At 43.7% G+C, this 17742-nt stretch overlaps 4 protein-coding genes, 1 non-coding gene and 1 pseudogene across 6 annotated transcripts; 2 read left to right on the plus strand and 4 right to left on the minus strand.

The window, feature by feature from the left end:
- Positions 1 to 2099: 2099 nt before the first annotated feature.
- On the minus strand, positions 2100 to 5347 carry F41G4.5 (annotated as a pseudogene). The gene is made up of 5 exons: positions 4301 to 5347; positions 4150 to 4254; positions 3964 to 4101; positions 3238 to 3918; positions 2100 to 3187 (listed from the first exon to the last, which is right to left on the minus strand). Coding segments are annotated over exons 1-5 (3059 nt in total).
- Positions 5348 to 6288: 941 nt separating this feature from the next.
- F41G4.13 (CCHC-type domain-containing protein) lies at positions 6289 to 7398 on the minus strand (the record flags this gene model as incomplete). Its single annotated transcript, NM_001373615.2, has 1 exon — positions 6289 to 7398. One exon carries the CDS (start codon positions 7396 to 7398, stop codon positions 6289 to 6291), a length of 1110 nt encoding a protein of 369 aa, NP_001360747.1.
- Positions 7399 to 7502: 104 nt separating this feature from the next.
- On the minus strand, positions 7503 to 9011 carry F41G4.7 (uncharacterized protein). The gene is made up of 4 exons (NM_001373616.2): positions 8908 to 9011; positions 8573 to 8804; positions 8327 to 8524; positions 7503 to 8278 (listed from the first exon to the last, which is right to left on the minus strand). The coding sequence occupies exons 1-4, from the start codon at positions 8983 to 8985 to the stop codon at positions 7575 to 7577; spliced, it is 1212 nt and encodes a 403-aa protein (NP_001360036.1). The 5' UTR covers positions 8986 to 9011; the 3' UTR covers positions 7503 to 7574.
- Positions 9012 to 11516: 2505 nt separating this feature from the next.
- 21ur-14723 lies at positions 11517 to 11537 on the plus strand. Its single transcript, NR_072923.1, has one exon.
- A 2107-nt stretch (positions 11538 to 13644) lies between these two features.
- On the plus strand, positions 13645 to 15580 carry dyla-1 (DYnein Light chain, Axonemal p28 type). The gene is made up of 8 exons (NM_078319.4): positions 13645 to 13810; positions 14207 to 14337; positions 14415 to 14484; positions 14623 to 14722; positions 14830 to 14955; positions 15077 to 15171; positions 15288 to 15410; positions 15454 to 15580. Exons 1-8 carry the CDS (start codon positions 13712 to 13714, stop codon positions 15523 to 15525), a joined length of 816 nt encoding a protein of 271 aa, NP_510720.1. The 5' UTR covers positions 13645 to 13711; the 3' UTR covers positions 15526 to 15580.
- Positions 15581 to 15961: 381 nt separating this feature from the next.
- F41G4.8 (uncharacterized protein) lies at positions 15962 to 17581 on the minus strand. Its single transcript, NM_078320.5, has 5 exons — positions 17466 to 17581; positions 16831 to 17108; positions 16662 to 16754; positions 16284 to 16361; positions 15962 to 16233 (listed from the first exon to the last, which is right to left on the minus strand). Exons 1-5 carry the CDS (start codon positions 17545 to 17547, stop codon positions 16036 to 16038), a joined length of 729 nt encoding a protein of 242 aa, NP_510721.1. The 5' UTR covers positions 17548 to 17581; the 3' UTR covers positions 15962 to 16035.
- Between the last annotated feature and the right edge of the window lie 161 nt (positions 17582 to 17742).

A 17742-nucleotide genomic window follows, 5' to 3' on the forward strand; every position in this document is an offset into this window, starting at 1 on the left:
TAGGTTTTTTTCTGACCTTGCTATTCCATGTTGACACTCCAATCCGAGAGATAGCCAGAACCTCGGAGTGACAAAAAAGACGACGGACGGAACGAGAGGAGGGATGAGCGGTGTGAATATAACAGAACAATTAGTACGAATAAAAACCTGTTTATTGATCAGGAAAAACGTAGAGAATGTGCTGCAGGGCAGCCAGGAGTCGAATAATAATTAATTAGAAGGAGTACGGCATCACACGATGTGAAAATCGGAGGAGAGTGACGATAATTGCATCATCAAATTTAGGCCAATAATTAATGTGAGCAATGGCTAAAGAGAGCGCGCTACGACACTCCGTTGTTGTCCGTGGAGCGCGCCTGCATTGCTTGGCGGCAAATTCAAATAATAATTGTTTATTAAATGATTATTAGAGCGAATGTTCTTGGAAGAATACGGAAGATATTGTGAGTATTCGGCGGCGGATGTTAATTGTGGGATCGTGGGTGATTCTGACCAATTAATTAACTATACATCCGCAAAGTTGGGATGCGCCGGCTCTCCGGAGCCCAAGTCACAACATTCCGGGGGGGAGCTTGGAGACTCAGCTTATAGCAACCAGTTAGTCCTTGAATAATTTACAGCGGGCATAGGCCTCGCGAGCGTTTCCGTATAGCTCTTTTTGAAGATCAACGTGTTTGTTGTGTTGTCGTGGTATTAATGTTACGCGGATGTATGTGACTGGTTGTGTCGGTAAGGAGTCGATGACCTCGAAGAAATCAACAAGAAACATCGGTCGGTACGGTGTCGTACATGCGCCTGGCCGGTAGGTGGTGTAGGTGTGTGGTCCTTTGTACGACTTGGAGTAGATATTTTCTTTGTAGATTGTAAAAAACCCACTTTACCGGGAGTGAACTCTCGACCGGAAAGCACGGGAAAAAAAAAACGAACTTGTAGAAAACCCATTAGCCGGGAGTGGAACCTCGACCGGAACGGATGGGAAAAACTGAGTATTGACTACGGAAAAAACCTGGTTAGCCGGGAGTAGTGTATCGACCGGAGTAAGCCAGGAAAAAAAAACTTGAGCGTAGTTGTGGTTTACGTAGGAAAAAACCAAGCTTGCCGGGAGTTATAGCATCGACCGGGGCAGCTGGAAAAAAACGTCTTCTTTCTGCGTTTTCACGAAAAAAATTGCCGATGTCACCGGGAGAAATGTCGTCGACCGGAGGAAACAAGGGGAAAAAACGTGAGTGTGCCTTGTAGTTGTTTAATGGATTGTAGGGAAATCCATGATTCCTATTGAAGGTATTGCAGCCGCGAGGGGCTGTATGTCCGTGGATGGATTATAGAGGAATCCATGATGAGAGGTATGTCCGTAGAATCGTGATTGGTCTGACGAGAGTGGAAATTTGTGTTTTCCATGAGCCAAGTGCGTTTTTGATGCTCATATGTTACGTGGTAACTTCGGTAGGTTGTGATTGCGTCTACCGAAAACTCTCCCAGTCAAGTGGCGTGTATGATTCCGGGGGCAGCTGATTTTCCGTTAGATATTCGGATGTTTGATTATGAGGGACTCTGTAGGATTCCGAGATCCTCCTCAATTGTGTGCATTGGGTTCATGTTTTAGGCTTATGTCTGTGAGGCTCTGTGCTGGAACTGAACAGCAGTGACGGCTGTCGTCGCGACAGGTCTTTATAGACTTCCGATTGTCAGCGATCGATGATCCAGCTGAACCTTCTGCGTAGGCGTCGTGGTGGTAAGACGCGAGTGTTGACGAAGTCACTATGCAAGGGGTGCTTCGTAGGTGTGTTGTCACACACGACCAGAGAATCAGCGAATTCTTCTATGGTTTTCGTCAATTTCCGGACGTACGCGTCAACGGGGTTTGAGGTTTTTCCGTACGGAGGGCTGACGGAGGCAGATAGTGAGATAGTATCTGTGTAGACCTTGGCGTTGTTATTCCATGCATTGAAAATCTTCCGGCCAAGGGTGTTACCGTTGGAGCGGTAACCACCAAGATTAGAGGGCTTACCCTGGTGTTCGACGTAAAGCTTCTCGTGGGTATGAATAGGCCGCACGATACGTCTGATTCCTATTGTCGTTCAACAGATTACCACTAGTGGGTATGTTAGCGGGTGTGAAGTTGCCGCTAGCCAATTCTGGCCGTCCACCTGAATTTTCCACGTCAAAATGTTACCGTCGTTGGAGCGGTATCCACCAATATGAGTCGAGATGGAGTTTGAGTGACGTAATTGGGCCCGTGAATGGGACTCGACGTGAGGGGAGTCGTGCTATGAATGGGGCACGAGCTATGTGGCTCCCTTGAACGAACGTGATACTCCTTACACTAGATGCATGAGCGTACATCGCTGAACGAAGACTGGGAAGAAGCTAAGTCCCAGAAATCCTTGGGTAAGCGATGAAAGGAGTACTTCAGTCTCCTCGCTAGTAATCCTCGTTATCGGTTGTCCATTGATGAAAATGATGAATAATGGTGATCAGCCATTATGACGTCCAATATTGTGAAATACTAGTTTCTTACAAAACAGTTCTGAAGATCGGAGTGAATGTGTATGTTTATACAGTAACAACTCTGGATTTATTTCAACTTTTATTGGGGCTTTATTGCCAAGAAAACACAATTCAGGCCGGTATGTATCATCGGCTACATAGAGAGAATTAGAATGAGGGCAGCGAGTAATCATTAGATTGTTCTTATCCTTCTTCTGGAGCGTTGTTGTCCATGTGGCAGTGACAATTGTAAGCCGGATGTTGTTGCAGTGTGCTGAAGAGATGACTCCAGACGTGCGAGTACCAGTTTTGGACTTGGACCTCACTGCGGCGTCTCACGAAGAGCGAAAAGGTCGGGATAAACATCTGGTGGCCGGATGCGTTTCCAATTGCGATCTGCTGTGTGCAGCTGGATGCTGTGACGTTCACGATCATTTTTGCCTTTATGACTTTCCAGAGCCAGTGGGTGGCAGCCAGGAGAAAGCGATAGTATTGCTTGACGTCGTTAGGTTCGAAGCCTACGAGGACGTCTTTGGGTTTCAGTCCTGTCAGTTGTTGCTGCATCCAGGTATTTCGCGCCTGGTACGCCTTGAGGGCAGCCGGTGGGTTTTTCGTGATCGTGAATTCGAGCTTGATGATGTCATGAACGCGGGTTCCGTCTCTATACACCAGTGTATCCTTTTGCATGGCAGCGGCCAGTCTGTGAAGAATTGCTTATTAGAGCGACGCTTTAGCTTTAGTATTATGTACCTCATTTCCTCCTGATGTTGAAGCTCTGGGTTTGCCATTGCCTGGGGATATTGAAGTCAAACCATGGACGTATGTATTGAGGGATGTTATCGAACGGGTGGTTTTGTTCGCGGAAGACTCGGTCTGAAGATGGCTGCAGTGGCAGCTTGTACATCTTGTCTCTGCCATAGGTCAAATGCAGGGATTTGGGCAGCGTTTGTCCACTCTCCAATCGTAATACGTCCGCACGCAGCGAGATGGTATCTGGTTTGAAATTGGACCAATGTCCAGTCCTCTTGCTTCAAAAAGCGGGCCCAGTTGACAATTGCTTTGAGGTATTCTTTGATCTCGTCGATGGGGGCAGCCGAGTAGACTCCTTGTCTAGCATCTTGTGAGAAGGTATTGAATTGCTCCGATGCGGATGATCAGTGTTCTTTTGTCGACTGGTTCCGGTAGTTGTTGGAACAGGTAGAATGGAACCTCTTGGAATGCTGGGCGTGCTGGGAATTCGTCCAAGATGATGACTTTGTCACAATGCCACATGGCTGGTCCAAGGTTATTAATCTCCGTCAGTTCATTCTGTCTCTGATCTTCCGTGTCCTCGACTGTAGGAGGCTCCTCCGCATCATCGGCTGCAGGATGTTCGTCCGCTTCATCGTCTGCTGGGGGCAGCGTTGGAGCTCCGGATGTTCCTTCTCCCGGCTGAATTAAGGCTGTTGAGAGGTTTTAGCTAAAGTTTTAACATACTCTGTATCTCACTGCTCTGTCGGTGAGCGTGTTCGGATGGGTTGCGTCTTCACTTTCCTGGAATATGTGCCACTCGTCGGTGACCTTGCAATTTTGTTCCACCTTGTTCCATTGATCTTGGGTCCAAGTTTCCGGCGGCTGAAACTGGTAATGTGTTAAGCGTGCCTTATCTGACAATGGGCTTACCGGAGACTTTTTCACTGGCTTGAAGCTTTCGCGGTCTCTGACGGTTGGAGTGTACGTCTGGGCAGCCAAACCAACGGGCCATGTCGGTGCACGAGTGTTGGCACGCTGTAGATATATGATGTTAATTAGAATATTATACTGATGGGCTTACATCTTAAGTCTGTCTGTAGGTTGTAACAGGCTTCGCTACTTCCATCAGATATGCTGCTTCCGGTGGTGTCAACTGCGGGGTAGGCAAGATCATATTGACATCGTATTCCGCCGGGACTAAAGTCGGGTAGTGAACCGGTGCACTTGTCCTGTTGTTAGTGTAGTGGTAGAAGGCCAGCCTGGGAAATTGCTTGTCGTCATCAAAGAACGGACCCCATCCTGCGATGTCGGCTCTTTCTCGTACACGTTGGCAGATCAAGGTGTCGGCGCTGTCGAGATACGTGGCGTATTTGAGTTGACCTGTGATTGCTGCTTTCTGGATGCGTTCGATAGATTTTACTCTCGAGGTTTTGACGTAACGTTCTTGTTGCTCTTGCCAGTAGGTCGAATCGATTCCGATGTTCTCTTCACATATCGCTTGCTCCATTTGATGGCCGAAGTCTCCACAGTTCTCACATTTCCTCGGTGAGCAATGACGTGACTTGGTGTGATCTGGGCTTCTGGAGTGGCAGTGTTGGCAGTACGCCAGGTTATTGATAGCCTGGAAGCGAAGTCTCTGAGCAGGGCTGAGCTTGTTGAACGGGCATCCTCTGACTTTGTGGTCATTCATGTCAAATCCAAAGTAGTGACTTCCACACAGGTTGCATCTGCCACTGGGCAGCGACGGATCTTTGCGCGGAACGTTTTGAGCACGAGCGTTTTTCAGGAAATAAACTTCCAAATCCTTACATTTGCCGAGTTCGGGGCAGCGGGTAAATGATTCTTCCAGATGGGTTTGAGGGTCCGGTCTACTTTCGTTCCAGACGTAGGCACGCAGTCCTCCTTTTGCTAGTGGGTCTGCGGGGACGTATTCCATGGGCCAGTTTCCTTCACGATCGGCGAATACGATGATGTCCTCGTCGGTCAGCGGGACGGATCTTTTGAGGAGGGCAGCCAATGTACAATGTGCTGGGCCTTCGTAGTTCTTTCTAGGACCCTTCGGTGGATAGGCCGCTCCAGGTGGGTTATTGTTGAGTGCTGCGTTTGCACGGAACTTCTGTAAGATCATAGATCAATTACAGGATTACTTAGCACTTCGAATATTGCAAAAACATTTAAAATGACTTCCCGTTCCTATTATGGTATTCGAATAATCCTTCACCCGTCGATTAGGGACTGTCCTGATAAGGGAAATTGTAGATCAAGGGATGGGCATGCTGCCACCAATGAACATCCTTGAAGCGCACTTATTTACCATAACCGGTACTACATTCTTCCTGTTTAACGTGGGGGTAGCTAATCCCTTTCACCGCTATCCTCAATTTGTTGGAGGTCTAATCAGTCCGCTTCTCCAATATTTCCACGCGTATAAAATCCATGAGCTATCGCAACGCTTGTGAATAGGGGCGTTTGCGTCTGACCTGATTCGGAGCAATAGAGCGATGTCGGGGAATTGTACGACACGCTGACATTAACTGTGAGTTAATGAGAAGGTTGGTGTCCTGATCTCCGAGTTGTGAATGGGGCTCTTTGATCAGGTTTGGGGCTGCGAGTTTCGACCCCGTTGCTTGAAGCTCTGACCTAAAGGGTATGGGTTGTCAGGTCCTTAGGCGCTGCGAATAAATGTGCTTCGCGGAGTTAGCGCTTCTTTTCCGAAAGTTGCAGGTATTAGTGCAATTGTAGAGCGGGCGGTGGTTATTGGCGGCGGCTTAGAGGTATCTGGGTCTCTATCTCCTATCCGTGGGGTTTTGAGCTGGATTAATTTTCCGAGTGGATCCCTTTCCCTATTTTTGAAAATATCTCGTGAGTGAGTGACTCTTGAACGGATAAATGAGATGATAATTGAAGAAGTTCGACGATGAGGCTTTATTTAGATAAGATCCCATGAATGGGCAGCCAAAAGAACAATAACAACAACAGTAACAATGGTAAGTGGCTTGGCCACAATAACAACGGGTTTAATCCAACAGCGGGAATGATAATGAGGAGGGGCAGCGAGTATGCAGAAGCTTAATGGTAGCTGTCTCTGCGGCGTCCTCGGCCTCCATAGCGGTTGTGGCGGGAGCGAATCGGTCCTCTGCGGCCTTTTGGCGAGTAATCACGATCGGACGGGGATCCCTTGCGCTCGAGCTTGTACTGCTTCGAGGTGAGCATTAGGCAGAATGTGGCGTTGTGGTGAGTCTGGGCGATTTCTCCTGGCTTCATGTATTTGGTGCATCTGGTGCACTGCTCCTTCTCCTTTGGGCAGCCTTCGTGGACCCAATCGTCATTTGTCACGCCGACTTCGAGGCATTGAATGCACATTTTGATCTTTTCGGCTTCCTCGCGACGATCGAGTCCATTTCTGATGATGGTGCAGTTTTCCGGAGCGTGATGACGTTTGCACAGTGGGCACTTCAGCACTGGCTCCAATGATCCCTGTCCTCCTTGCGGGGTGTAGCGCTCGGCTTGCTTTTGGGCAGCCTGTTCCTCACGAGCGTCGATTTTGGCGATGGTCTCGCTCATCGTCTTCATGTTGATTGCGACCTGGGCGATGTCGTAAATGATCCTGTCTCTCGCTTTTGAGGCCATACGGTTGTCCTCGGCTTGTTGAGTTCGCTGCTCCTGGACGTTGGCAGACATCATATCCGCGCGCTGGAACATTCCTGAGACCTTTTGGGCATATGTATCCACGTTCTTTTCGGCCAAGGCGTGATCCGCCTTCAGCTTCACTATCTCGTCGCTGAAGGAGTTGACCGCCATGTCGAGTTGCTCCTGGAATCTTCCAAGTTGGTCAGCCAGCTGATCGGCCATTTCCTTTTTGACTTGGTCGAAGAGTGGCTTGATGGCTTGTAAGAGCTCTGAAACGGAGGGTTTATCAATGTAGCCTGCATAATTAGTTTTCTCCTCACCATCGGCTGGGTCTTGAGCCGTTTTGCGCTTCTTGGTGGTGGGGGCAGCCTCGAATTTGTCACGAAGTGACATGCGAGTCGGGGCTTTTGGAGCTTTCTTGGGCGGCGATTTTCCTCCTCCGGAGCTTCTCTCTTCCTCGTCCTTTCTGGCATACTTGGACGGCGTGTACGGCGTATGTCTCGGATCTTCGTAGACCAAGAGTGGAGATTCACTTTCTTCGCGGGGCATGATGGCAGTTCTGAATGAAGGAATGTTAGAGCGATTATGATTGAGCGAGAATAGATATTATCACGGTAATTGCAACCGGTTTCCAATAACGTAAATGGCATGAATCGGTCAAAACAGAACATTTATAATGCGGGTGGTCAGCCGCGTCAACAAGACCGATCAACAATTAATTAGATTTAATCGGATACTTCTCCCACGTCTTCGACGGCTTCTGCTTCGTCGTGGGCAGCCTCTTCATCCGGAGGGTATAGGGGAAGAATGGTGATCCATTGGGTGTCTCGGAAGCTGTCGGTTCTCAGCAGTTTGACCAATTTTCGTCTGAATTCCGTGGTGATGTTGCCGGAGTATCGGAGACTGGATGCGGTCAATCTTGTCGACGTCCATATTGGTCTTGGCATCTCGGGCTCCGCGCCAACTCTGATGAAGTGTTGATCCACTGATGCAGTGATCTGAGCCACTGGTCCTTGGAGAGCGTGGGCAGCTCTTGCGATTTCCTTGCGTTTGGCCGTCACCGCTCCTGCGATATATGGAGCTTGCTCGACGACGTCTCCCTCTCTATGGAACGTGGTTTCTTCGGTCTTCTTGAAGAGGGCAGCCATTTCCGAATGCTGATAGTGGATGGTGACAAACGCGGTGATTTGCTTTGGTTGGGAATCGCTTTCCTTGAATTGAGCCCATAGATTGATGATAATCCGCTTGAAGGGACGTGGGCCGCTCTCTAGGATGAGATTGAGCTGGCGAGAGATGTGGGCTTGTTGCTTGAAGAGCTCGTCGACTCGATTGCCAATCGTGTTGATCTGGGCTCTGATGCGAGCCACAGTTGCTTCCAGTGGAGCTACAACGTTTGCGAGGACGGCCGCGGTGGTGATGGAACCACTTCCTACAATTGAATTGGATTTTTATGAGAGTTTTCTATGAACTGTCATACCTGCGCTGGATACGCTTTTGTCTTCGTCGCTTTCGCTGGATGGTTGCTCTGGGGGATGGCTGGCTTCATAGTTCATGGGCAGCTGGGCTCTCGCGTGTATCGCCGACATTTCTTCACAAGCCAGTTCCATTGCCAGTTCGAAATCTTGATCCATGCGTGGATTCCTGTCGGAAGAGTTGGATGAGCTGCGGGCAGCCTCTAAAACAATAAAATTGTTAATCATTTCTTTATACTCTCGATATTAACCTGGCGAAAAGGTCCTCATGGCTGGCAATCTCGCGTTGGTGAAGAAGTCGGCGAAGCTTGATGCTTCTTCGTGGAGACGTCGGAAGCTCTCCCTGTGATCCTGAGCGCGTCGGTCAGCGCTTTGTCTTTGCTCGTCGTCAGCTTGTTCTGCACTCATTCGTAGTCTGGCGTCCAGGACAGCCGCTAATGCCTGACGTTGTAGCGAGATGATGGACGCTGGTGTTGGAGCTCTCTGAAACGAGGACGATAATTATCTTTGATGGAACGTAAATATTAGCGCTTATGAATTAACGGAATCGGTCCGGCGCACAATTTTGTAATTGTTTCTCCCTTACGTCATCTCCTGAGCTTCTAGAAGCTGGGCAGCTGCAGGGCAGCGGGGAATTATCGTCGTCGGTGCTCTTGTTCGGCATGTCCAAGCATGAGTGTGCTCGATCCTGGAAAATTGCAGACTTATTGTGGATAGGACGTCACAAAAGTATAATAAATGAACGAGTGAAGCGAAGAAATGCGTGAAAATCCAGAAAAAAATCCATAAAAACATCCAAAATTGATTTTGGGATTCGAAAGTAGAAAGTCCGTGATTGTGCGGCAGATCGTGTGCCGTGGTCGCAATTGTCTACAGTAGTCAGCCAGAAATTCAATTGGCGGCAATTTAAATTGCGATTTTCCTTGATTTTGAATTCGGATGGAGATTTGCGAAATTGCAGAGTAGATTTCCGGGTAATTCTTCCGGGGGGAAGCCGATTTTTGGCAGTTCCCGCTGGCCTTTTATCGATTGACCAGAAGCCGTGAGGGCAGCGATTGCTCGGCTCTCTCCTGAGGAAATAGTGGTTCCTATGACATTCAGATCGGGCTGGAGAGGGATTTCCAGATTGCTGATTAATTTCCCGATAATTGACGACGATATGTCACTTCCCGCCGGCTCCTTCCGGGGGGTCCTTCCGGGGGGAACCTGGTTGCGGCTCCTGGCGAGTAAGGCTCAGCTTCTACCTTTCGAATTTATATCCCGCGACATGGCGCGGCTCCAATCGTTTCGAGATGCTTCTTCATCACGCTAGGCGTGGCGTCCAAGTGTTTATTCGTCCACTTGGGTCCTACATCACGCTGCGCGTGGCGTTCAAGTTAACGTAGAGCTTGAGTCAACTTCCTGGCGAACAAACAAACAAACAAAACGAACGATGGAGAGAAGAATCCGTACGGTGAGATTTTTACTTCCCGGAACGGAGCTAGAAGGCCAAAGTGGTTTATTAGAATTAAAAATCATATAGAAAACAATAAATAATTCCTCCTTGCGGCGATATCCAAGCTGTCCGATCCTAGAGGTGATTTGAATCGATTTTGATCGATTCTCCGGGACAGCCGAGATCCTTTGGCGGTAGATGGTTCAGTGGCAAGTGGTTTGATGATTGGAGAATTTCCGGGAGCCATGTAGATTTGCCAATCTCCCCTCACGCGTGGCGTGGCTTCCAAGTTCGTATTGAGCACTTGGGCTTCCTGAGAGCTGCGAGATTAGCTCTTTTGCGTCACTTTTTTTTTTTTTCCTCTTCTGTGCCATTATTGCAAATGACACGAAAAAATTCAAAAATGGACGTTCCTGATTCAACACGGCTGAGCATGGCAACCAAACGGTAGTTGCCCGTTTGGGATTCCGATTACACGTCTAGCATGTCTTCCAGGCAGAGAATCGCTCTCCTAGGTTTCCAAAAACACGTCTAGCATGTCTTCCAGGCAGAGAATCGCTCTCCTAGGCTTCCAAAACTGCGAATGGCTTATTCTTCACAGAAGAAATTTTTTCGACGAATATCCATCGGCTCCACTGCCGTGCCACTGCTCTTCGAAGATTTTTATAAAGAAATACTCACTTTCTGCGGCTAGGTGCGCATTCCTGAATCCGTGCTGCAATTGGGAAGCTTGTCGACCATCAGTTGAGTGTTGAGTGAGCTTGCGGGGATTTCTTCATAAATTGAGCTGTTGGGCACGATTTCCTGGATCTTCCGAGCAGCCGATGACATCGTAGATGAAGTTGGGTTCAGTGGTAGATTTTACACGTCTGGCATGTCTTCCAAGCGTTTTGAGCCACGCATGGGATTTCCTATACACGGCTGGCATGTCTTCCAAGCGTTTTGAGCCACGCTTGGGATTTCCTATACACGGCTGGCATGTCTTCCAAGCGTTTTGAGCCACGCTTAGGGTTTCCTGAATCGACTCCACGCGTCTGGCGCGTCTTCCAAGCGGTAATTGCACGCTTAGGCTCCTGACCTCTTCCTCCGACTGGCTTGCCGCTTCCTCAGGTCCCGCCGTGTCACGAGCTGGCTTTTTGGTTCGTTCATCGGATCCAATCCGACTCGGTTCGGTGCACCATGTTGACACTCCAATCCGAGAGATAGCCAGAACCTCGGAGTGACAAAAAAGACGACGGACGGAACGAGAGGAGGGATGAGCGGTGTGAATATAACAGAACAATTAGTACGAATAAAAACCTGTTTATTGATCAGGAAAAACGTAGAGAATGTGCTGCAGGGCAGCCAGGAGTCGAATAATAATTAATTAGAAGGAGTACGGCATCACACGATGGGAGAATCGGAGGAGAGTGACGATAATTGCATCATCAAATTTAGGCCAATAATTAATGTGAGCAATGGCTAAAGAGAGCGCGCTACGACACTCCGTTGTTGTCCGTGGAGCGCGCCTGCATTGCTTGGCGGCAAATTCAAATAATAATTGTTTATTAAATGATTATTAGAGCGAATGTTCTTGGAAGAATACGGAAGATATTGTGAGTATTCGGCGGCGGATGTTAATTGTGGGATCGTGGGTGATTCTGACCAATTAATTAACTATACATCCGCAAAGTTGGGATGCGCCGACTCTCCGGAGCCCAAGTCACAACATTCCACTTTTATGATAATTACATAACGAACTTTTCTGTTTTTTTTTTCAATGTATTGCTGATACTGTTAGCAACTTTTCAATTGATTATTCATTCCTTCAAAATTTCAGATTTTAAACTTTAGAAATTTTGGCAAAATTTACATTTCAACAACTTAATCAGTTTCGGAAGAAGCAACAACATTTTGTTTAAAAAAAGGGACCGAATTTGAATCGAATGATTTTTCCAAACATTTTCTGTAAAATTCGAAAGTTAGAGGAAATGTTTGGTAAGTTTGCCAACTGTTCAAACAGTTCTAGAAACTTTTGAAAATTTGATAAACTTTTGAGAAGTGTTTGAATATTCAGGAAAGATTAAACAATTCTGAAAACGCAATAAATTCCTGATATGTTCAGGACAATATAGAAAAGCTCTATAAACTCATAGAAAGCTTGCGTTGTTTGGAATTCGATAATTGCAAAATTTGGCAAATAGATAAACCTAGAAAAAAAGATACATTTTCATTTTTTTTAATTTATCGTAATTTTTCTCGATTGTCTCAATGCTAACAAAACAGGTCAATAACAAAATAAATCTCGCAAAACAAAAATTTTGGTAATTTAAAATTGCCATAATTGCTAAATACTATGAGTACTACACCCCGTCTAGGTAAAAAGTAGCAAGTAATACTATGATTATCATTTTGAGAACTGTTTGTACTTTACATGGATTTCTCAAATTTCTGTAGTAATTTCGATCGACCAAACTTTTAAACTTAAATAAAAACTCATCTTCGTTCTTTCGTAAAACCCGTGACAGTCAGTAGATCCTTCATTTTAAGGAGGTTCTGTTATTTATTTGCTCTCTAGTTAGTTCTAATAAACAAAAATTTCAAAGTTCCAATGAATGAATAACTGGCAAAGAAGCTAGTTCCGCCTTTCCGCCAGTGATCTGGTTGAAGGCAAATTGCTCAGCTCCGAATTCGAATGCAGTCATGTGTGACCACAAGAATCCAGCAGCGATTTATAGGAAGAGGGCAACAGTCAATTTACGAAGTGGGATTGGAGTCTGAGTGCAGTGTAGAGTCGGGTCAAAAAGACAAGCTAGCTGTTCATTACAATCATAGCAAGAAAGAGTTGTTTAGCGAAACAAAAAGTCCACGGGTGTCAGTGGTTTGACATATGAAGACAGAAAAAAGATGATAATGATTGAGCGCATTTCTCACTCTCGCAACATTTTCAAGGTTCCCAGGCTGCAAACGTTGCATTGGAATGACTTTTGCATGTCGCAGACTGCATTCACTTTCGATTCATTTGCCCCCAATTGCTTTATTCCAGAATTCTTGTTTAGCATTCTAACATGCTCTAATAAACAATTATACTCACGTTTGGAGCAGTCGGCGGCTCGGAGATGGCGACGGTGTATTTGATTCACGCATCGATGGGTCCGGAGTTGGAGTGTCCATACCTAAACTTGTAATGAGTGTATTACAGTTGTTATTATAACCAAGCAAACAAGTTTGAGACTATGGAAAACCAACTGATTACAGTAAGACCAAATCATAACGTACAACCAAAAAGTACAACGTACAAAAAAAAAAAAAAAAAAAAAAAAGATACAACCCAAATTCCAGGAAAAGTATTCAAGGTCACTTTTTGATACAAAATTAAAATTTTTGAATAAATTTATAATAAATTCAGTTCCAGAATATATTGAGTTTGAATTTTTCACTACTTTCATGAGCCGTTAAGTTGCCTCAAAATTTTAAGGTTAAACTTTTTGGAAAATTTAAGGTTAAACTTTTTGTTAAATCATTGGAAATGTTTTTTCGACTCGGAATTTCATCCCAACATGCCATAGAAACAAGAAATCTGAAACTCAACAAAAAATGTTGAACGAGCTGCGCACTTTTTAGACAATAATTTTTGAATTTTTCTCTCAACTTGTTCAGTGTAAGGATATTTGTAAAAAAAAACCTGGAAGACAACTTTTTTCTTGGTAGTATGCTTAGCTAATTAACTCACTGATAAGATCAACTACACCAGTCCAATTTTCAATCCACATGGTTCAACGCGTTTTAGGAATAAATCATGAATGCAACTGATGCGAACATCCTGTTGAAAGACGAAGGAAAGGCAGAGCTCAAACGTCGTTGAATTTCATACGAAAATAGTTCGACTTCACAAAAGCATTTATTTCAAAATTTGGTAAACTCTATAAAATATAAAGCGTTTTAACTTCAAACGTTTTTATTACTCTGACGGAAAATGGCATTGGAAAAACCAAAATTTGAAAGTTCGCTGACTTCAACAATTCTCGGCTCAACTGAGACTCCTTCTAATATTTTTTTACAAGTTAATCTTGCAGTAAGTCTATTTTATCTTTAGTAATGTTGTCCAAAAATGTATAGAAGTCCAAATTTTAATTAATTTCTAATAAAGTTAAAAGTGGAGTACCAAAATCTGAGACTTTGTGTTTTTAGACCCAAAATGGTCCAAAACAAAGTTCTGGAAAAAAAGCCCAAATTTGTTGCTTTTTTCACACATTTTGGTTTTGAATCTAATTGTTCAACTACTGTGCGAAATCAATACACAAAGACTGTTTTTTTTTAATTGTTTTTCTTTTAAATTTTGCTACACTACTTTCTCACAGCTAAAATCATATGCGGTTGAGGTTAATTTCAGATTTATTCACATGCTTATGATTTTCACTTCAAACATGTCACATCAAGAAAAATTAAAAATTGACAAACTGATTTTCAGGAGGAAACAACTTCAAAAATAGAAGGAGAAACCAATGTCACGTTTGAAAGTATCATTGAAAGCGGCGAAGACGATCACATTGAAAGTGAACACCAGCTACAGCTTATTCTTGATTGTATACTTCCGCCGAGGTGGGTAATTTGATAAATTGGCAGCTTAAGCCAGAAAACAAAAACAGAATTATGATCATGAAAGACACATTTTGTAGAGTTTACGAACAAAACGGAAAACTATGGAAACAGCAAGCGTCGCTTCATCCTGCTACGCGACATGACATGGTAATTTGGTGTGAATTTGAAAAATATTTAGATATTTGTGAAACTAGAAGGTAACTTGTTAATAGTTAAAACCAAATGCTTAAACCTCTTTTTTAAATATAAACACGAATGTTAGAAGTACGTTCAAAAAAATTTCAGATAAATCTCGAGGAAAAACTGGAAAGCGAGTTAAAAGACCGGGGAGCAAAACCATTCGGAATATGCCCAATTCGACGCGATCTTTACGGCCAGTTTTTCGGTCAGTGTTCCTTTTTTCAATTCATCCAAGACCCATTTGTCTTCTTTCAAGCGCATAATGATGCCCTTTGACAAAAAGACAGGTGTGTGAATCTTCTTTGCTTCCAGATGAGCTAATCCGTCAAGTCAGTGTCTCCTGTGTGGAAAGAGGTCTTTTATTGGTTCGCGTTCGTGATGAAATTCGAATGACTTTTGCAGCCTACCAGAATGTACTAGAGTCGGCGATTGCATATGGTAAGTTACAATTAATAGTTTTCAATTTCAGAATATTAAAAAAAAAACTTTGTGTGGATTCTGACTACTTCTTAGCGCCTAAAAAAATACAATAACCACACCGAATTGATTCAATTTTCAGGTGTCAGAAAAGCGCTGTTCATTGAAAACGAACAAACACGGGCGACGACTGAATGGAAAGTGCAAAAGGACAAGAACAAGGAGCTTCATCTAAAGGTGAAAAGAAAACTATTACTACAGATGAATAGAAACCCATCGGGGAAAAACGGAGGGGGGGGGGGGAGAAAATGGAAATTAGCGGAGGAAGAAGCAATGTATGTCGGATGTTGCAGATTGCCCAATTGGAGAAAAAATTGGCAACGGATAAAATTGTAAGCGAGGAGGAATTGGAAATTGTGGAGCAACGAATGAAGGACACCAACGAGCGCCTTGTAGAGTCAAATAGAATTCTCAAAGTTAGGCTTGAAAAATAATTATTTCAAAAGTCAAAGTTTTCAGAACCAGCTTCAGTCGATTCTTCAGATGGATGATATGTCACATGTCAAAGTCGGAGAAACAGTCGCACATTAAACATATTCAAATGTATTATATTTTTGTTTCAACACTATACATTCTAATAAAACATACTCAATATTTCTATGTATCACAAAATTGTAATCTTGGAGAAAATCCTTACATTAGAAACATTTTCAAACAATACAAACTTTTTTTTTGCGCAGGGCCTGTTGCCTGTATTCAACCTGCCCGCCTCACGCCTCTTTGACCGCGCCCGACCCTTTCCGGGTTTTGCGCCGCACTAAACAAAAAGCGTGGCTCGCGGCGCGAGACAGGCGCGGCAGGCGTTTTGGCGTCTGCATGGAAGCCCGTTAGCGTTTTTTTTTTAATTTCAGATCATGTTAACAATCAGAGAAGTGAAGTTCAGCATCAAAGTATTTCAGTATTTAATTTTGTTATTTGTAATTTGTTAAATTGAGGAAAACCACAATTATTCAAAATACACCAGAATACTACAGGAAGTGATTTATTTTCAAAAATATATGAATAAAAATTGAGAATAACAATTTCAAAAAGCTTTTTGTTTTATCGTGAGTTAAAATAGTAGTTGATTTTCTCCTGGACTTCATCTGAAAATGGGAAAGATCCACAAAGAAAACTGTTATCTTCGTAGGTCGATTTTCTTGAATACTCTTGTTCATTCCAAAAACTGTTTTTAAATTGGATTTTCATGCTATTGAACCATACTCGGTCAAGAGTTGGTAGGAGATATTGGTAGACCATCTGAAAATATGAGTTTTGATTGTGTAGAGATTTTCAAATGCAGAGCATACCATTTCATGAATTCTGTGATTCATTGGAGCCGTACTGGTAAGACCAAAATGAATAGCTCGTGCGAAGTACTTCCTTGTCTGTAAAATTAGTGTTTTCTTTCAACGAAAAAAAAAGGTTTTCGGTATTTGAAAATATCAAGTTTAAAATATAATATTAAATGAAAAATACTATTATATTTGTGTTTGGCTAAAATGTTTAACTTTTCTGACTAAAATGAGCACAAAGGACTGATTGTCGAGAGCAGATACGATGTGTGCTTTATCATTCCATAGCAACTCAACTGTGGAAATCCTAGAAGTACCCGAAACTTGTACCCAGTTCAAAACACATCGCAACAGAACACATGAAGGTGTCATATGCCTGTTCCCGTGACTTACAAACTCTGATTTGTCATAAATTCTTTGCAACAATGTGAAAGCCAGGCAGTCGAGGTTGTCTCGTGTCAAATTGTAAACACTTGGCCAGATGTTCTGAAAGTTAGGATTAATGTATTGCTTTTTTTTGCTCCGTCTTTTTGATTCTTTTGTGTCTAACAAAAAAACTCACGTCCTGATCACAACCAAAAGGTCGAAATGCAAAGTACACAACTGTCATGAACTTTTCCGTCGAGTTTTGCAGAGTTTCTTGACTTAGCCCATCCGTGCTCAGAACCTGTGTAGTGAAAACCTGTCTTGCATAGTCTGGGACCGAAGCGTCTAGAGTTAGAATCTCGTCTTCGTCGACATGTTCCTTTGCATTTGCAGTGAGTTGGTAAGCTTTCTGTGTAAGGTAGTGAGGAATTCCAACATTTTCAATAAGTCTTTGGAGCCAATATTCATCGATCACTAGAAAATAAAATGTGCAAGTTTTTTTTTAGTTGCAAATGAAACTTGAACCTTTACTTGATCTATTTGAAAAAATTCAACTGAAATATACCTACTTGACACTAACAAAATGGCGCAAGTTTTTTGGGCAAAAACACATGGTCGAACATTTGCAAACGGTTTCTAACTGACGGGTACAATTTTAATAACTTTATGTTATTTCATCAAAAAATTTCAGAGGGCCAAAACTGACTAAATTGAGGAGGTCCCCTATTGAAATTGTGTGACCAAAAAGTACACGTTTCCAAATTTTTTGCTTGTCGGATATAGAATAATTTGTAAATTGTCTAAATGTTTATCTAGAAGTTAAAGACTTACAAGCTTCTTCGCCAGAGCCCTCAAAATCCTGGAATTGACAACTGACAGCTGCAGACAATAGATACAAAAACTTGAAAAGCATTTTGCAGTATGAAGATTGAATGTTCGCAACTTTTGAGCGGGCGAAGAGTAAGAAAGAAAAAAGAAAAAATCGGGAGAAGAAAGGAGGAGGCAAGTGTGTAATGACACTTGTGAGTAAAATTAGTTTATATTATCCTGCACACACCACCCCCACCAATCTGACTCATTCTGGATCTCTTTTTGTGAACTCAACTCA

Source organism: Caenorhabditis elegans, chromosome X (assembly GCF_000002985.6).
Source record: "Caenorhabditis elegans chromosome X".
Taxonomy (NCBI): Eukaryota; Metazoa; Nematoda; class Chromadorea; order Rhabditida; family Rhabditidae; genus Caenorhabditis; species Caenorhabditis elegans.